Here is a 17,630-nt window from a genome sequence, read left to right as displayed (position 1 = left end):
GTTCTGTTCTGAAATCACAGCGTTTTCCTTTTGCAGCCACCTAGCTCTTCTTGTCTGATTTATCCACTGATGTCACAGTCTGATGCAGATGATTTTTGCTAAAAAAGCTTTATCATCCAGACATCAAAAGAGGCAAGGAAAGGCCAATTGCCTGAAAAAGGATGCCAGGATGTTTACTTCCATCAGGAACTGCTTTTTGATTGCATAACTGATGCAGGAGAAGAGGAAAAATGTTCCAGTGACACTGATGTGCACTCTCCACTTATTTTACAATCCGTCTTGAAAATGGAAAGGGAAATGCATTGAAATGGCTGTCGGCATATACTGTGAAACTACCAGCAGGAGACAGATCATCCCCCGCTCCAACACAGTAACACAGAGGCTTGGGCACTGATGCTTCCTACACCAATTTCCCCTTTCCCTACAAGGGAAAAATAGACCCCTCTGAAGGATGACCTAAACACCACAGATTGTGAATTACCAGACCGAACCTGGTTTAGAAGTGCAGGGTGCAGGTGTATATCTGATATGATGAAAATGAGTGGCTAGGCAGAAAGTAGTCTAGTCCTATTGTTCACCAGTCATATGCTGAGTGTTTGAAATCTTATACTTCTTTCATCCTGTCATTATCATGCAAATATAAAATAGAGTAAAATTTGGAGATTCTACCCAGGGGAAAGTTTGACCTTTCAATACTCGTTCTTCCAAAAATGGAAAGAAAAAGAATCTTGGAACTGTTGAAAGGAAACATTTTGACATTTCCATAGGCACAAAATGTGCTGCCCCTTCCTAAATTAAAATGTTTTACTTGGGCTGATTATTTGCATTATCAGAGCTGCAGTCCTCAAGACAGCTCAGGCTGACAGAAGGCAGGGCTCCTCCTTTAGGGCTTGAAAGTGTTCTCAAGTACCAAGGGCAAAAGACAATGGACAAGGTTGGAAACTCACCCCATAAACAAGTTCTCCCACCATGCCGTTCCACGTTTTGGTGTCAGGGTCCCGGGCTCCGTACTTCCCATCTCTGACAATCTCCAGTCTGTAGTGGTAGCCAACATGCTTCGCGATCTCAGCAGCCAGCTCCACACAGTAGCCTTCATACCTCTCATTGCCTTCAAACTGGTTGGCATTCTTCTTGAGCATCACATACGGGTCTTCCTGGCACAGAGAAGACCAATACTGAGCCACGCTCCACGTTCTAGAGATGCACATCAGGGGCTCGGACTGGAGCCCAGTCTGCAGCTTCTGGTCCCCGTGAAAAGCTCTAGCTTTGTGTTCCTGTACCAAAGGGCACAGTCAACACACAGTGGGCTTATTTTAGAAGGTTCAAAGTGTGTTTTTTATTGTGGTATTTTCTATTTATTCATGCAAAATCTGTGTGCAGCTTCTGCGGTGATGGGCCTGAGGGGAATGGAGGAGCTGGGGGAGTTTGGGCAACAAACCTTTCAGTGCAGTTCTGCAAGGGCTATTTAGTGCATCTGAGCTGTGAGTTTTTAAAGGCATGTCTGCCTATGTGGGTACACGCAGAATCAAATCTGCTAAACAGGAGAGAACCTTAAGTTGTTTAACTCCGTTTGGGTATTGTGTCTTCTCTGTAGACTCACAGTAAGCGTTCAACAAACAAGTTAGTAAACTTTCATGTTTCTGCAGGGTAAGCGTATACAATGACACAATACATGATACCGTACATTATGGGGTACCTATTATTCCTTCATGATTATAGTGGAGATTTGTTTTTAAAGCTATGATTCATCCTCTCTGCACAATGCAGCTTATCCTTCCCAAAATTACAGCCCCCATTCTGTAGGCTAAATACAAAGCACAGGTATAATGTTTCTAGTTTACCTACGCTGATGCCTCTACTGTCTTGTCATAATCTTTTGTATTTTCTACAGTTAAGCATGAGAACTCTTTAATACCTATTTAATTAGTCACAGCAATTTTCAGATACCTTTATGGACCTGGCAGGAAACAGTAAGTGCTGCTGTTATTATTATTATTGTTATTGTTATTGCTATTATAAAAATGATATAGTACAAAGGAGGGCACACAAGGGGGAAGGGGGAGTCTGCACATCAGGGAGATGGGGGAGAGGGAAAGCTGGGGTAGAAGTCACAGCACTTACTAGGATAGTCGTGACTATGTAAGTCCTGTTCTGGAGGCTTGTAGACTCATTGCCGCTTTGAGTATCTATGGCTGCTGGAACCAACTTCTCATCTTCATTCCAATAACCAATCTGCCGAATACAAAATCAGGTTATGTCTATGATATCTCTTTGTAATATTAACTAAGATACAGGGTAACAGGGTCATCCAAGCAGGATCAGTTCTCTCTGTATTTTCATACCCAACCAGAGATCTCTCCTCCTGATTCTTGATGTCTTTTGGAACTTCCCCATCCCACTGTACCTCCAGCCTGAAAATAATGTGCATGATATGCTACAGTAGCAGAGTGCTTGTATGCACACAAAAACATTTAGCACAAGGTACTGGCAGATTATTGCCATCCCCTGCCTCATCCTTACACCAAGAGTTCACACTGCCCCTGTGTGACTTCTGAATATTTTTCTAATGGTGAGCATGCCTGCTGCATGTCCAGATGCTACAGGGTGATAAAATGCTATCCTGCAGCTGAAATCCTGCATGAACGTAGGACTAACTCTTAGGACATCTTGAGACAACAGGACAAAAAAAAAAAAAAAAATCAAGTGAGAACAAAACAACAACCCTGGCCAATGTCGAAAAATTTGGGGTTATGAATAAACTGAACAGTTGTAATGGGAAGAACTCTCATGTTAAGTTGTGCTTATTAATAATCAGGGATTTGGGCTGATCTATCACTGCTTGCAGGTAAAGCAGAGTGCCACCGAATATCACTAGGAAGATCATTGTTGAGGTTATCCACTTTGAGGGCTTGATTTTATAAGAGGTTTTCCATCACCTCATGTAAGTATGAAGTTGCCTGAGCTCTGCTCATGTGAAAGGAATATCTTATCACAGTAAATGGGAAAGGGTATTAACACAGGGCACAACCAGGAGCCTGCTGATGGCAGATTAGAGATCATAACAGCTCAGGAGAAAAAAAAATCTATGCAGTCTTCTCTCTTCATTGCACACACAAAAAGAGAGTGAGGAAAGAGCTTCCAAGGCTCTGCCCTAGGGCAACATAAATGGAGACACGTGTGTTTGTTTTGCACCTCTAACCTGGTGGATCTAAGTTACCATGTGCCTCGTGGCAGTGATGTACGTGTCTTCCAAACAACTATAATTTCTGTCAGTAAATAGACAGAAAAATCAAGACATTTAGCCATTCTCCTTCTTCTCCTCTAGACTCTCTCCAGATTGCCAACCTCTTGAAGTTCAGAGCCCCAAACTGGACATAATACTGCATTTGTCCTCTTATGAATACCACGTAGAGGAGGAAGACTGCTTTGTACGTCTTCAAAATGACACTTATTTTATTTCTCAATGAGAAATTTGCCTTTTTTTTGTTTGACTGTGATGCGCTCTAATCTCACATCGGCTGCTCTCAGGTGTAAGTATGAATTGGGTGTAGGGGCTGTAAATGTGGAACTTTCACTATTTGTAGTTTTTCTTAGTTTCAGACAAGTATTTTATTTTTCAGGGGATTGAGGGAGTGAAGGGGGATTCCAGTGAATGCCCCATTCCAAAATATTTAGTAGCTCTCCTTTACCTCCTTTACTGAGTTACTCTTTGTTCTTTAAATAGGTAGTATCTAAAGTGGGACATAAGCACATGGAGTCAGATTTTCAAAAGGATTAGTGTTTTGGGAGCTCGGCACCCCTGAACAAGGCAAGATTTTTCAAAGTGCTTGGTATATAGAAAGGGATCAAGACTCCAGAACAGCACAAATGTCTGTGTAGCTATCAGGACATCGGTAGCGGTAAAGCTCTTGTCACTTCAAGGAGAGCAGAATTAGGTTAACATAAAGGGTTCACCTACACTGGCTGGCGCAGACAGCTTTTGCCTGGCTCTGCTTTGGCTCATCCTTGGAAAAGAAAAGCAGGAGAGCAAAAAACAGACAGCCGAGTAGCTGGGCCTGAGTCAATGTGCCCTGCCAATAGCAAGGCTGAGTTGGCCAAGCTTTTACTATCCTGGAAATCCCTGCCCCACAGCTGAGATGCCCTTGTTGCTCTTGATAATTCCTTCCATATGTTGTATTTTTTTAGTAATATACCATGAGCTCTACCTAGTGCTTGGTTTTGCTCGTGCAGAGAGCTGGGAATGCACTCGTGACTCCACATGCAAGCCTACATGAACAGAAATGTCTGTTGAGACCTAACCACACCATAACTCGAACACCGGGCTGGTGCCTGACACAGGATCCCAGGTCGCTCTCTACTTTACCTTTCTGATCCCATCATGTTTCATCTCAATCACATGGAGGGTGTAGTTGGTCCTCCGTCCCTTCTCGTTAAACTGAACGTTGCCAGACAATCCTTCAAAACGGACCTTAAAGACATAAATATCAACGAGGAGAGCAAACTGGTCAGCGTCTCACGTGGTGGTGAATCGGCAGCAGTAAGAGGGGAGGGGAAGAAGGATGGAGAGCGCAGTCATGTCTCTCAGATCCATGCAGGAGAGAGAGGACACCTATCTGACACTGGGCTTTCACTTGGGTTCACTCTCTACAGCATGCCTGGCCAGGTGCACAGCCATTCTCTTAACTTACCCCTTCTTTTAAAAACCCTTTCTCTTAAAACTTAGTGGTCTGTTACTGAGCTCAGCAATGCATAAGAGCTAGATCACATGTGGGAGCCCACCACCTCTTGGGATGTGACAGTGAGCTAAATCAGCTCTGAACTCCTTGAGTTTTGTGTTTTTTTGTATTTTCTAAATCTGACCTCGAATCAGGATTTGGTAAAGAATTTGTCAGTTCAAATCAGGAACTGTATTTAGAGGAAATATGAAACCATGGCCACAGCTACCAGCTGCAGTCTTTTGATAGAGACGAGTCTATCAGTTAACAAGCAAATTCAATTACCTCTGCACCAGCCTAATAAAACCTGACAATTTAGTATTGTAAATGAAATTTGCATAGTAAACTTTGAATCATAAATCTCTGCTGATAACACTGCCAAGTTGAAGAGCGTTGCTCACATCACACCCCAGGTCCTGAACTTCTCTTCTCAGCATAGCCATTTGACTTGCTGCAAAAGTGCCCAGCCTGGCGTGGAGAAGGGCTTCCAACTGGAGTCACATACAGCGTGTGGGGAGCAGGCAGCGGGGACCAGGAACATGGGAAAAGGAGTGCAAATTTGGGTCTCTATACAGACCACCTGGAGAAGTGCTCATGCCACTGGATGGGGAATGAAAGGTTTGTTCTCAGCCTTTCCATTTGCTTTGGACAAATCTGTTGTCCCTGCAACTGAAGTCTTCCCACATGCAAAATGGGAACAGGTATTTAGCAGCCTTTTTAAGTACTCTGAGATCCTCAGAATAAAGACCCGTGGTGAAGAAATGAGGATATATCATTACAGAGGAAATCTGTTGCTAATCTGCTTAAACTATGTTTGTTTTCCAGCTATTATCACAAAGGTTTGTCATGAAAATGAACATCTGCCACTATTTTCTGAAGCTCCTTCAAGTCAAGAGATATTCCTGGTGACATTTGGAGAAACATGCTTTTTCCTTCTCACAAGACACAACATGCCCATAAAAAAAAAAAAGATGCACTAGAAAAGCACTGTTGTCTTAAGCACTCCCCTGCCTGCTTTTTCATGGCCCCTTTGGTTTTCTTTTTAGGTCCTGACCGATTCTGAAGCTGAAGTCACAGGTGCTCATGCTTTGTAGCTTTATATGCACTCAAAGGCAGGTGTACAGCACCAGTTTCTTCTATCTGAATGAATGAAATCTTAATCCTGTGATAAATGTGTGGCACTGAAATAGCAAAAGGGATCTCTCCCATCCATCCTGGAGGCTGCAGCACAACTTTTCCATCATTTCCCATCCTCTGAGACCCACTGAATCACTACAAAATATAGTGAGGACTGATTTCAACAGTGCTAAGCACCAGTAAAGCCGACTGGAGACGTGGAGCATTTAAGCACATCTGTGTATAAGGCAGAGGCATGTGGTTCTTTGCTGGGAGAACTGGAGGAGAAGAATGCTGTTGTGGCCTTCTGGTTACAGGGTTAGTCAGCAGTTAGGGACTAGCTACCTGCTTACTAGATGTGGTAACCAAGTAACATTAATAAAAAAACCTCTCAAAAATTATCATTATCTTTTCAAGTACAATTGAAACCTTGCTGTATTGGTTTAAAGCAATATTTTGTAAGCATTTTCCTGGGGAAAAAAACCCAACTAAACAACACAATTCTCTTCAAGAAAAGCATACATTTTGCTGAAATGTGTTAGATTTCTGTTTTTGAAAAATTGCAGAATGACTCCTTCTTACAGTAAACAGAAATGAGGCAATTCAGGAGCTTATTCCAGACATTTGAATAGAAATAAGTAGAGAAACTTTTTGCTTTTAAACAGCTTATAAAATTTTAGGCATTAGCAAATGAGAGGTAAGGAGAAAGCACACTGTAAACAGCTGTGAGACTTGCCCTAATTGTGAGTCTTTACAGAAAGGATAACTCAAACTTTCAATCTAATCATAAGTTTTTCTACTTTCATCTGCCTCTTTCTTGCTACAATACTAAATGGTGGAAGATTATTCAATTCATAGTTAAAATTTCCCTAGGAGACTTCTTCCTTTGCATGTTTCAGAACTTTTATTTTGACCATCACAACTGAACTGGTCACATCTTTTGAAAATTATAGTTTTTCAATGGTAAGGAAACAACTTTTGCAAATAACTCTTCACGTTCTTTGCCCCAAATCACTACAGTTGAAAAATTAAGAGTTTTGAAATTGTTTTAATGAAGAGATAAGGAAACTTCAGAGATTTTCCAACACACAAAATTGTATTTTCTAGCTAAGTCTGATTTTGATATCCTATTCTCATAAATTCAATAAAGGAAAATGCTTGAGAATCCATTGCTCATCAGAAGACTTCCAAGTATTTCACGTTTATTAGGTAACCAATCTCCCCGATGCATCAAGGAGGCTGATTTCATTATAAGGGTTTGGAGAAGCTATGACAGTGATTTGCCCAAGGTCATACAGAATGTCAATGACAGGCTTGGGAACAAATTGAACCTAGGCAATAAATCAAATCAGATGCAAGATTTGGTTTTAAAGGAATTGTTGTTTACCAGTAAGAAAAAAACAATTCAAAACAAAATACTTGGGGAAATTTACATATGTTGCAAATTAACCAAATTAATTTTGTTCTTCTTGCCTTCTTCACAGTTAGGGAAAGAAGATGGGATAAGATATTTGGATAACACTGAACTAGCAGTATTTCCAAGGAATCCATCTATTTTTGTCTGAAAAAAAGAAAAATGCTAGAAATGAATGTCAGTCTTGAAATGTAAAGAAATGTTAAAATATTCTACCTTTCTTAGTCTTTGATAAGAGTATATTGTTTTTCTCTCTCACTGTAAGTTTCATGTAGTGTTTTTGTTTGTTCAAAAATCTGAAGTTTTATGCAGGATGAAAATGCAAGATTATCAGGTATCTAAATGGCTGTTATTAAGACTTTTACGAATCCTCACAGTATGAAACAAGCTATAATTTGGGCTTTGAGTTAACATTTTGATGACAGCCAACACATAAGGCAAAATTCACATGGTTTCAAGCTTCATTAGCAGTCTGGAACTGAAGCGGAGTTCACAGACAAAGGAGCTTTAAAAAATATGGTCTAAGCAGGTCTCTCTCTTGGGAAGGGGAAGATAAAAATAGGGACCCAGGATTTTATGGGATAATAAATGGCTTTTCCATCCCAGAACTCCAACAGAAATTAGAGAAGGCTAGGACACATGGGTTGGTACCAGGAGAAGCAGTTTGCTGGATTCACCCCTGAAGTCTTTAGAAGATGTGGCTCTAATCTGGAAGGATCAGCTCCTCAACCTCAGCATGTCATTTGAGCATTTCTGCTGCTAATCCCCCCTCTTCCCCCGCCCGCAGGCTGCAGTCTCACGCATCGGTTGGGTTTCGAACCTGCTGCAGCGCTCTCTGGATGTCGATGCCTTGTCCCCAGGGCACGGCCGGGTTGGCGAGGCAGTCCCCGGCATTGCCGCGACGGGAGATGTCGATCCGCTGCCTCCGCAGGTTCTGAAACGCCTCGGCCATCACCCGGACCCCGTCGTACGTTAGGGCCGACGTGTACTAGAAAGAGAAGAGGAGTTGTACGTTGCCTGTTAGGGTGAGCTCACCTCACGGCAGCTTTTCAGGTGATTTGCCCTCTTTTCATTCTTCCATCTATGAAGTTCAACAGTCTCTTGCTCCCTGTAATCACTACTGTCCTGTTGACTCACAAAAGTTGGTGCCTTCTCTCCCAGAGGATGGGAGACTGAAGGAGAAGCTCCTGATGAGGAGCTAAGGATGGCTCTGCTTTGCCTTTTGCTATTCTAGCCCAGCTGCCTTCAGATTGCACTCCCTGAAGAGGAATCAGCCTTAAAAGCCATTCACCTGTTACCTGAGTCTTTCTATTTAATTAGAATCATTGACCTGAACTTTTAAGGAATACATTATACAGTGTAAATGTGAGCTACGCAAAATCAAATAACAATTGACCCTTTCCGGTCACAGATGGAGGCCAGAAAACTCTACTTCAATGTGCAAAAAATGTGCAAAAGATTAATTTATTCAAGCGGAAACTTTTACATAAACTGGTGTAAAACTCTGACATGAATGGTAACCATTAGAGTTAATTCCTTTTCCTATGATCATCTACTGATTTATTTGTTTGTAACTTTTTTAAACTAATACTTCCAAAGTTGACATTTCTATTGCTGAATGTTTGTCACAAGTGTATTTGTTTTCAAATGTCAAATAGAAAAAAAATCAACCTCCTCCCCTCCCCGCCCCTTGACAGCTTCAGGGTCTTCTGTGTTAGGAATTAAAATATATTTCCCCTCTGCTGTACACACTGATTTGAAATGCTCAGAAAGAGCATCTGGAAAGACTTTATTATCACTGGATATGTAGTAAACAAGTCAAAGGTTAAGGAGTTAATGAGGCTTTTTCTTTTTTATATACTGAACATTATGAGATGTTTAATCCTTAGCTTTGAGGAGGGTAAAAACTGGGAGTCTGAGTGAATACGCTAACTTGTGTATTTCTTAGCAGGCAGCGATTCCTGCCTAATAAAATTTAGACAATGTTGAGGCACCTGGAACAGATGATGTTCATAATTATACTAAGTGACAGGTTTTCAGAGTGAGATTAAAGAGCCCCGTGCAATCACAAAGAGGTGAGCATAACTTGAACTGAGCCAGATGGACCCTAAATTAAATGGTTTTTTATACCACTTGCCTTTGGCCTCTTCCAGTCCACACGAGGATGCTCCCTGGCATCATTATTCCTCCACTGCTGCATGATCCTGGCGGGAACAGCATCCGTGTAATTCACCAACTGGAAGCCAGTTACATTGGCTCCGCTCTCCTTGAATTTGGTCAGGTCAATATCCATGAATCCCTAGTACAGGAGAGAAACAGGGGAAGCTCATCAGAGGAACACATCTCTGGGTGAATAAGAGGAATCCTGCCTATTTATGTATATGGCAGCCAGCTTAGGAAAAATCTCTTCCCTCTGCAAGGTAAGGTCCAATTCAAGAGAGGTACCACTGCACCGACCATGCAGGGAACTTGCTTTTCTCACAGGCTCTGCGGTGGATGTACCTTCCAGTTTCCACCCAGAGAGACAAATAGTCATATTAATAACAGCTCGCTTGCAAGAAAGCTAGCAGCATAACAGAAAAATATATCCTGAATAATGCGTGGATGAAACTAATAAAATTCTCAAAATAGGTTAGAAAGAATTATTCACCCATCTCTAACTTTTATGCACTCAGTCACCAATGGATAGGCTAATTCTTTTCAAATCACAGTTTACAGGGAAAACCAAATCCTGAACAATGAACTTTCAGCAGATCAAGAAGTGGTTGGTCAGTTTATCAAAGGAGTCTGTCTATTAGAAAAGCCGGTTTATAGGATTTCCTAATTTGGGAGAAAAAAGGGTACTTTTTTGGACTTCAGATTACTAATGAAATACATTTCTTTCATTTCTTTATTGTTGTCCTCTACTTCTTGCCCACTGCATGTGATGAAGACAAGTGCGCAAATACACATGTGTATTAGGGTAGCATTGTAGAATTAGTCACTCCTGTTGAGTCAGAGGCGAAAAAATCATTAGAGATACACTGCAAGCAATATGGAGAAGAGGTCATTTTTTGGTCTCCCAGCTTTTGATCCTATCTCTTCAGCACTGCTGTTCTTCAAACTGTTTGCTGTGCCTCCTTGCACAAAGCAGGTGCTTGAGCAGAGACTCTGCCCTCCTGCTTGGGCTGCTGTGGGTGGGACGGGCTGAAGGCTGGTGCTTTTTCTTTTGGCATACAAGCACAAGAGATGTAGTCCATTATTTTCTGTAGTACCATTAGCAACCAGAACGCATGAGGGAAAATGAACGAGGGAACTCTGAGCAATGCAATCACAAGCAATAGAAGAGCTTGTGGGAGCTCTGCCTTCCCTCTGCCCTCCACCACGTGCTGCTGGTACTTGTTCTCCGCAGGCACCTTCTCAGTCTACAACCAGCTTTCTCCTCCCTGCTTGCTCGCAAAAGTATGATGATGGTGTGAGTTTAAAAAGCCAGGTCACATTATTCCCATGAGACACTGGTCAAGTTCCGAAAACAGTGCTCTCTGTGCATAGGCTGGGGGAGCTAATTAGCATATTAACTTCCAAGGTCAGGATCAAGCCGTTAGATGGCAACCTGGTCTGGGAGCAGACAGCTTGCAAGGAAAAGACTAAATTGCCCTCTGACATCAGCATCAGACCGAGGGAGTCATAAGTGACTTGAAAATGTTTTTAAAGACTTTCACACTTTTTCTTCTGGCTTTTTGTAAGCAATTTGGCATCCACTTAGAAGGCTGAAGATTGGATATAGGTGTACAGATGCTCTAAACAGATTATTTGTTTTGCTTCAAAATTCAGTGATTTAGGTTTAAAAAAAAGTTATATTTTTGTGTATGTATTGCTCAGAATGGTGGTTAAACCTACATCAATCTTGTTTGTAATTGCTAGCGTAGGGGTTTCAGAAAGCCAGAGCTGTGATTAATGAATAGGAAATGCAGCAGGATAATTGTCCCTGACATCTTAATGCATTTCAGGCCAAGTGGTTTTTGACACGCAGAGCTCCTAAGGTTCAGTAAGAGGGACCTCACAGGTTGCCAACTGGTTATTCATGGCTAGGACCAAATTGCACTGACATTTTGCTTCTGGGAGGTACTCAGGGGAAAAAGATCTGTCAAAAGAAACTACCACACAGCAACTTGAAGTTTGTGCCACCAGCTCCTCCTTGGAAGGCCTACAAAAGCATGAAGAAAAGTCCAGGTTCACAATGGGGTATGAGTAAGATGTCTGGTGTCTTTAGACCCCTCAACAAGCAGACTTAAACAGGAAAAGTCAAAAAAAGATTATGATGCCAGTGACGAGGCAGCAGCAGTTGAAAATGCTGTCTCTCACTGTTTTCCCCTAACCAAACCATAGTATTCTGAAACTGAAGCAAGTATTCAACAATATACATTGGGACTCACCTCATATAAAATTTTAAAATGACCTGAATAGACAAAAGGAATTATTTCTTCCTGAAGATTGTACTCATTTTTCCCCACTGATTTTTGACAAAATTCAGGTCCTTTAAAAAGTATGGAGACCTCTGAACATTTTCCAGTTGTTTAAGGCAGTTGGGACCATAGAGGACATCATTAACCTTGAACATGTCTTTGCATTTCAGCTGTTATCAACTGCTGAAATAACTGTTTTCACCTGTTATCCCTCCTCCACATGCCAGTAGAAGGGCAGTCCTAATTACAAAGGCATTTTAATCACCGCACCACCAGAATCTGCTCAGAGCAGGCCTGGGTGACACGACAGCCAATGATCTGGGAATACCAGAGGTCAGATTATTTTAGAAAATAATTCCCAGAGGAGGTGGATTCTTGCTGGCTAATACATAAACAAGAATATATCACATATTATGCAAAATGTCTCTTGAAAATGCTTCTATTGACAAAGTAGTATCAAGAATTAAATATGCTTATCTGTCTTTCTGGAATATCAGTCAGTGCTTGTAGAAAACAGGAGAATTACAATACTTGCAAGTAAAGAAGTCATCTGTCACCTTATACTAATTATAGCCACATGTTGCAAAAAAGGGACCTTTTCTTTAGTTTTCAATTGGCCATATTTGGAAAACAGAAAATAAATTTTTCAGAAATGACTAAGAAAAGACTGCAACCCACTACTGAGGGGCAGCAGACATGCTTTTGCAGCAAGGTGTTTAGTATCAACCAGTTTGGGAAAGAACCAGCACAGAAATGCTTCCCTTTGCCATCCAATCAAGTACAGCAAGAAGGGAACAGTGCTGGAACGATGTACTCCATGGCACCTCAGTGGCCAAAAGCATTTCAAAAATTTGCCAGTGAACACTGGAAGAAGCTCGCTTTGCAGCAGTGGGCTGTTCAGGGAAATGAGCTGAGCCCCTGGAATTTGGTGGTATGGGAGTTTCTTCAGGCTCTTTAGACCTGGACTGTTTGGGACGTATCTGTTGGACATGCAGGTATCTGGCTTCACCTCCCTACGCAGCACTGCCAGTCCCCTGGCGAGGAAGAGGAGGAATACAGAAACACGCTCCAGCCCAGGCGCTGTGCCAGCACCCCTGGCAAAGCGAGCATAGCAGGATCCCGAGGCAACACGGAGCTCCCCAAATAGGGTCACTGCCCGGGATGTAGGTACTCCGGGGGAGACAACTCTTCTGCAGGCAGGGTTCTCCCTGGGAACCATCAAAACCAGGCTGGAAGGGACACCACATCAGCCAGCCCCCCCGCCCTACAGCAGGATTAGCTGTCCCTTCGATTTAAATTCATTTCGCAAAATCGTCTCGGCAAACCGAAGAATACGGCCTTCTGCCTTGCGTATGCCTGGAAAACGCCCAGCTTTCTCTGAATGCCATCGAATTAGCAGGCTGACAACAAACTGCAAAAAATCTGGACCCATCGGCGCTGATGGGCTCCCTCCTCCACGCCTGCTCTGACCCACAGCGTCCGCAGCACACAGTTTGAGCGACAGCCGGGCTGAGTTCAAAGGAGGAAACTTGCTCTTTAGCCCATACCATCCGCTGTTCTTTCTGCATTAACAAACCTCGCAAAGCGATTACATGCCAAAGTCCCACTGCTAGTAAATAACACGGGCAGCTGTTACAGACCTTCATGCCTTCAAATAGAAAACAGAACAGTACTGGCAAGGGTTTTTTCCTCCTTGTATTTTCCTTGCTGCATCTGTTCTTTATTCTGTTCTTAAAATGAAGACAGTTTTCAGCCAAAGGTTGTTTTACTGTCCCATTTGCTGCCTTGGTTGCTGGGAGAGGTGTCAGCAAGTCACACATTTATATTCCTCTCCACTGCTTGTGGGCTCAATCATCAAAGGAAATGCATAATGCAGGAAGACTGATGACTTGAAATGGGCCTCATCTTGATTAACTGGTCCACAAAGGATCTGCCTTGAAAAGAAAGTCCCCCAGAAATGAGCCAGCTCCTTATTTATACCCTGAACACCAAGAGGAGCCAAGACGGTGAGTGGGCAGCGTGGGCGGCTGTCAGACGGCGTGGGGAAACCTCATTCCTTTGGGCATGACCCTCCTCAAATCTGCCAGCACCACTTACTTCCCTGCACCTCTCCTTTCACCCTCGTATTTCGCTCCCTCACCGTCCTAAACTTCTGCCTCCTCTCCGCACACTGATGACACCGGCTGGCATTGCTCCTTCTGGGACATCATCCCAGCCCACGGGAATGCCGCAGACAGCAGTGGCCTCACCTCCGTACCCAGACATCGGCAGGCAGCCGGCCACTGCCCCACACCTTCAAATTCTCTCTGTATTTCACTAAATAGGTATTAATTGCTGGCACTTTCCCTGCAGGGTGCCTCCTTCGAAGCTGCGGTAGCAGGCAGCAAGGGCTGAGCTCTCGCAGCTCATCATCCCATAAACCTCCCTGCAGCCCAGCCACAGCACAGCTTAAAATCGCCGTGCCTTTGCTCCAAGTCTTGGCTTTTCCTGAGACAAATGATGTTAGAGAGTATCCTTGAAGACTGCCACGTTTCTGAGAAACACTGTTGTTTTCTTTCCTCCCTCTGTATTTTCTGAGCCCTCCAGATATTCCCCTGAGACTGGCAAAGCTCATCTCTGAACGAGGAGATGGAAAATGCCCCTTTCCCTTGAATTGCCTGGAGAAGGCTTGTCGGCTGAACATAACACAGTCCCCTTACTCCTGGAATGAGTGTTAGATTTTTTTAGTCCCTTTCTGTCTGGGATGAAGAGACTTGAGTCTATTTTTTTCTTTTTTCTTTTTTTTTTTTTTAATAAACCACACATGGAAATACTCCTTTTTAAGCAAAAAGCATTTAAGCAACTCATCCTGAGCTTGGGTGGGTGCCACAGAAACCTGTGGCAGCATCAGGAAACTGGCCAAGCTCTTTGTAGATGCTATCCATGTATGGCTTCCAATTCCAGACTGCTTCCTCCTAGCAGACTTTATGATTATAAGAAACTTTGCAAAGCAAAACAATTGCTTCTGAATGGCTGTAGATCAGCCGAGTGAATGCAAAGTGGCTCCTGTCATTCCAAGGTACGCCGGTGTCTTTCTGCAGGGAGCAAGGAGTCGAGTGTTTCCAGACGGAGCATCCCTAATATACAAAATTATCTTCAAGCTTGACTTCTCCAGCGAAGCATCATTCCTCACTCGCATCACTTTGTATTAATAAGGAGGGTACGTCAAAAAGGAGCCCATCTGCTCAAGTCTCGTTCCAGCATGCCTTCCAAGAGGGGAGGCCTTCTTCTCTTCTGCAGAATTATTAATGTGTCAAATCTCATTGTGGCAGTGAAACATGCGAGTCCTCACTGTAACACAGAAGTCAGTGAAGAAGAAAGGGAAAAGAAAGATGGGAGGAGGGGACACTATCAGACAGGGTCCCAATCCTGCAGTTTGATGAGTCTTTTCTGTCCTGGTGTATCGATGCAAAGCAAACCACGTCAGGTGAGAATCCAGACTTCAAGGACATGGGGCTGGAGATGACCAGTAACTTTTTTTTTGGTACAGCCCTACAGATTTTCTTTGTGGTGTCATTTGCATCAGCCCTATCCTACTGCTGCAGCACATTCTGGGTATAAATGATCATACGCATCTTGTTGGAAAGCTCAGTCCAGGCAGAGGGACAGATGCTCTAGGTAGATGTTTGTGCTTTAGAGAGCTTTCAGAGCAGAAACTGATTTAAAGGTTTGGGAAATGTGCCGTGTAGTGACAGATGCTAGGACTTCAATCAAAGATATGATTAAGGGATGACCTGATCAACAGTTTACAAGGACCAAAACGTCAGTAATGGAATATTTGGTCTAGCAAACAGAAGCATAAATCTGGTGAAGGAAGCTGAAGCTAGGCAAGTTTTAACTAGAAAAAAGCACCAATGAAGTCACCATGAGGAAGATACTACAGATTTACACGTCACCCCTTGCCAGTTGAGCCAGGGTAATGGATTACGAGACTGCAAATAGCTGAGGAAACCTGTTAGTTTAACATGCTTTTGCTGAGATTTAAGCAAACACATTTTTCCTTCCAACGGCTGTAATATAATCTGTCAGTTACTCACCTGATGCTCAGTGATTTTTTTTAAGCCACAGTAAGTCACTCATGCTTTTGAGCCCTCATTAGCTACTACAAAAATCCTTCCAAGGTTGCAGTTCATATTCTCCCGTGTGGGCAATTTTGGTATCAAAACCAGATGATTTTCTTTTACATGAGACTCTCTAATTCAAGCAAAAATTAATTCAGGGCACTGCTCTGTCTTTTACTATCAGTAATTCAGATGAGAGAATGTTATAAGGGTTTCTTCTGCTTGATAATCTTTCAATCAGGACAGAAAAGCTGTTTGGAAGTGAAATGCAAACCTCAGAAATTTCACTGATATATTATATTGTCTTCCTCCGCCTGGAAAAACAAGTTTTCTCATGAGCCTACTTGCACCAACCTCTCAGAAAGAGGAAAGGTCTAGCTGGTATAATTTTAGAGACCTAAAAAGAAATTAGGACATCTCCTTCCAACATAAGAATATCATTTTTGCAGGACCAAGCACCCTGAGATCTTACCAGAACAAGAAGTCTATGCGGTACACATCTTTTTGGAAACTCCCACAAAACGGAGTTTCCAATCAGCTAGTGATGCAAACCTGAATATTGCTGACCTTGTTTGTACCCTCAGTCAGCAATATTTCAGGGGGCAGGAGACAGCGTTGAGAACTGCGGGTGATTAAAATAAACACGGCAGCTTTCAAGACGATGGCAGGCTGAGAACTGCAGCGTTTTAGCTCCAGGCGAGCTGAATCAGGGGCTCAGTGCAGGGAGCAGAGCCATCGACACACGACCAGCACCACAGGTCGCACTTGTGCCGTGGCAGGTACAGCTTCTTGCGCTGGGCTCGTACCCAGCCCGGGCACAGCAGACCCTCCCCACGCAGCCACGGCACGTGCTGCGGGATGTACGAGTGCTGCATTGCTTCAGGGGAGCCGATCTCTGCCCGTGCTGGGAGAACTTTGCTCCCCAGGGATGTGGACCTCTTTTTCGACAGCCAATTCGGGAGGGTACTCCTCCTTCACTGTCTGCACCAGCTGTCAGTCTCGGGTCACTCTGTCTCAGTCCTGGTAGTGCAGAAGTTCTCCCTTCCATTTTCGGAGGGAAAAAAAATCAGAGAGGCCCATTGAAACCACGCGTTAAGAGAATCAAACCAGCACGTTTTGCCTGATTCCTGCACACACAAGCCACTCTGCTGGCAAAGCTGCTGTGCTGGTAACCTCCAAAGCTACCACAACTGCTTGCAAAGTGAAACTCTGTCCCTGGCCTAGCTCAGCACTGACACATGCTGATGTAAAATGACACAGGAAAAAATGCTTACCTCCGCTAATCACCTCTAGTTTTATCTTTACTTTTCCCTGCTACCCCTAGCATCAGCAATCTCATACACTTATCCATTTAACTTCAGACGAGAGCATTTGCTAAAGAACAACCCGGACTAATGTGCCAGGAAAGAAAAAAAGCTAAAACACTGAATGTGGCAGCTGTCTTTCATACTTTTCTTTTAAAGACAGGTCACACGAAATGTCACTTATTTTAAGACAAAGATTTTCCTCTGCCCAAGAGAGCTGATGTTTTCCCACTACTGACAGTAGTCAGCTTACATCCCTGGCATAGGACAAACAGATACATGAAGCCAAGGTTATGGGGAAAAAGCCTGTAACATCAAAAGAAAGGAATCCCAGAAGTTTCGAAGGTTGCTGCTCTGATAGTATTGACTGTATTTTTTTTTTCTTTGTGGTTGCTAGATTGATGCTCTCAAAGGCTGAGAACAAAGCTTAGAAAAATAAGACTCACAAAAACAAACACTTCTTAAAGTTGCCAAACCTCTTTGAGTTCCAGAAAGAAAAATAGAGATACGGGGGGGGGGGGGGGGGAGAGGGGAAA

At 43.1% G+C, this 17,630-nt stretch overlaps 1 protein-coding gene across 3 annotated transcripts in view; it reads right to left on the bottom strand.

Moving 5' to 3' along the window:
* GRIA1 (glutamate receptor, ionotropic, AMPA 1) overlaps positions 1 to 17,630 on the bottom strand; it is a 126,882-nt gene that overhangs the window by 36,021 nt on the left and 73,231 nt on the right. For all 3 annotated transcript variants that reach the window (XM_010578966.1, XM_010578965.1, XM_010578967.1), the window contains 5 exons: positions 9,383 to 9,544; positions 8,066 to 8,233; positions 4,364 to 4,468; positions 2,122 to 2,232; positions 948 to 1,154 (listed from right to left, as the gene is read on the bottom strand). In XM_010578966.1, the coding sequence (XP_010577268.1) occupies positions 948 to 1,154; positions 2,122 to 2,232; positions 4,364 to 4,468; positions 8,066 to 8,233; positions 9,383 to 9,544 (753 nt within the window). The remainder of the gene's footprint in view (positions 1 to 947; positions 1,155 to 2,121; positions 2,233 to 4,363; positions 4,469 to 8,065; positions 8,234 to 9,382; positions 9,545 to 17,630) is intronic.

Source organism: Haliaeetus leucocephalus, unplaced genomic scaffold (assembly GCF_000737465.1).
Source record: "Haliaeetus leucocephalus isolate CR32 unplaced genomic scaffold, Haliaeetus_leucocephalus-4.0 Scaffold656, whole genome shotgun sequence".
In the NCBI taxonomy this organism is placed as follows: Eukaryota; Metazoa; Chordata; class Aves; order Accipitriformes; family Accipitridae; genus Haliaeetus; species Haliaeetus leucocephalus.
The sequence above is the reverse complement of the archived record's forward strand: the minus strand, read 5'-3'. Positions and strand labels throughout refer to the sequence as shown.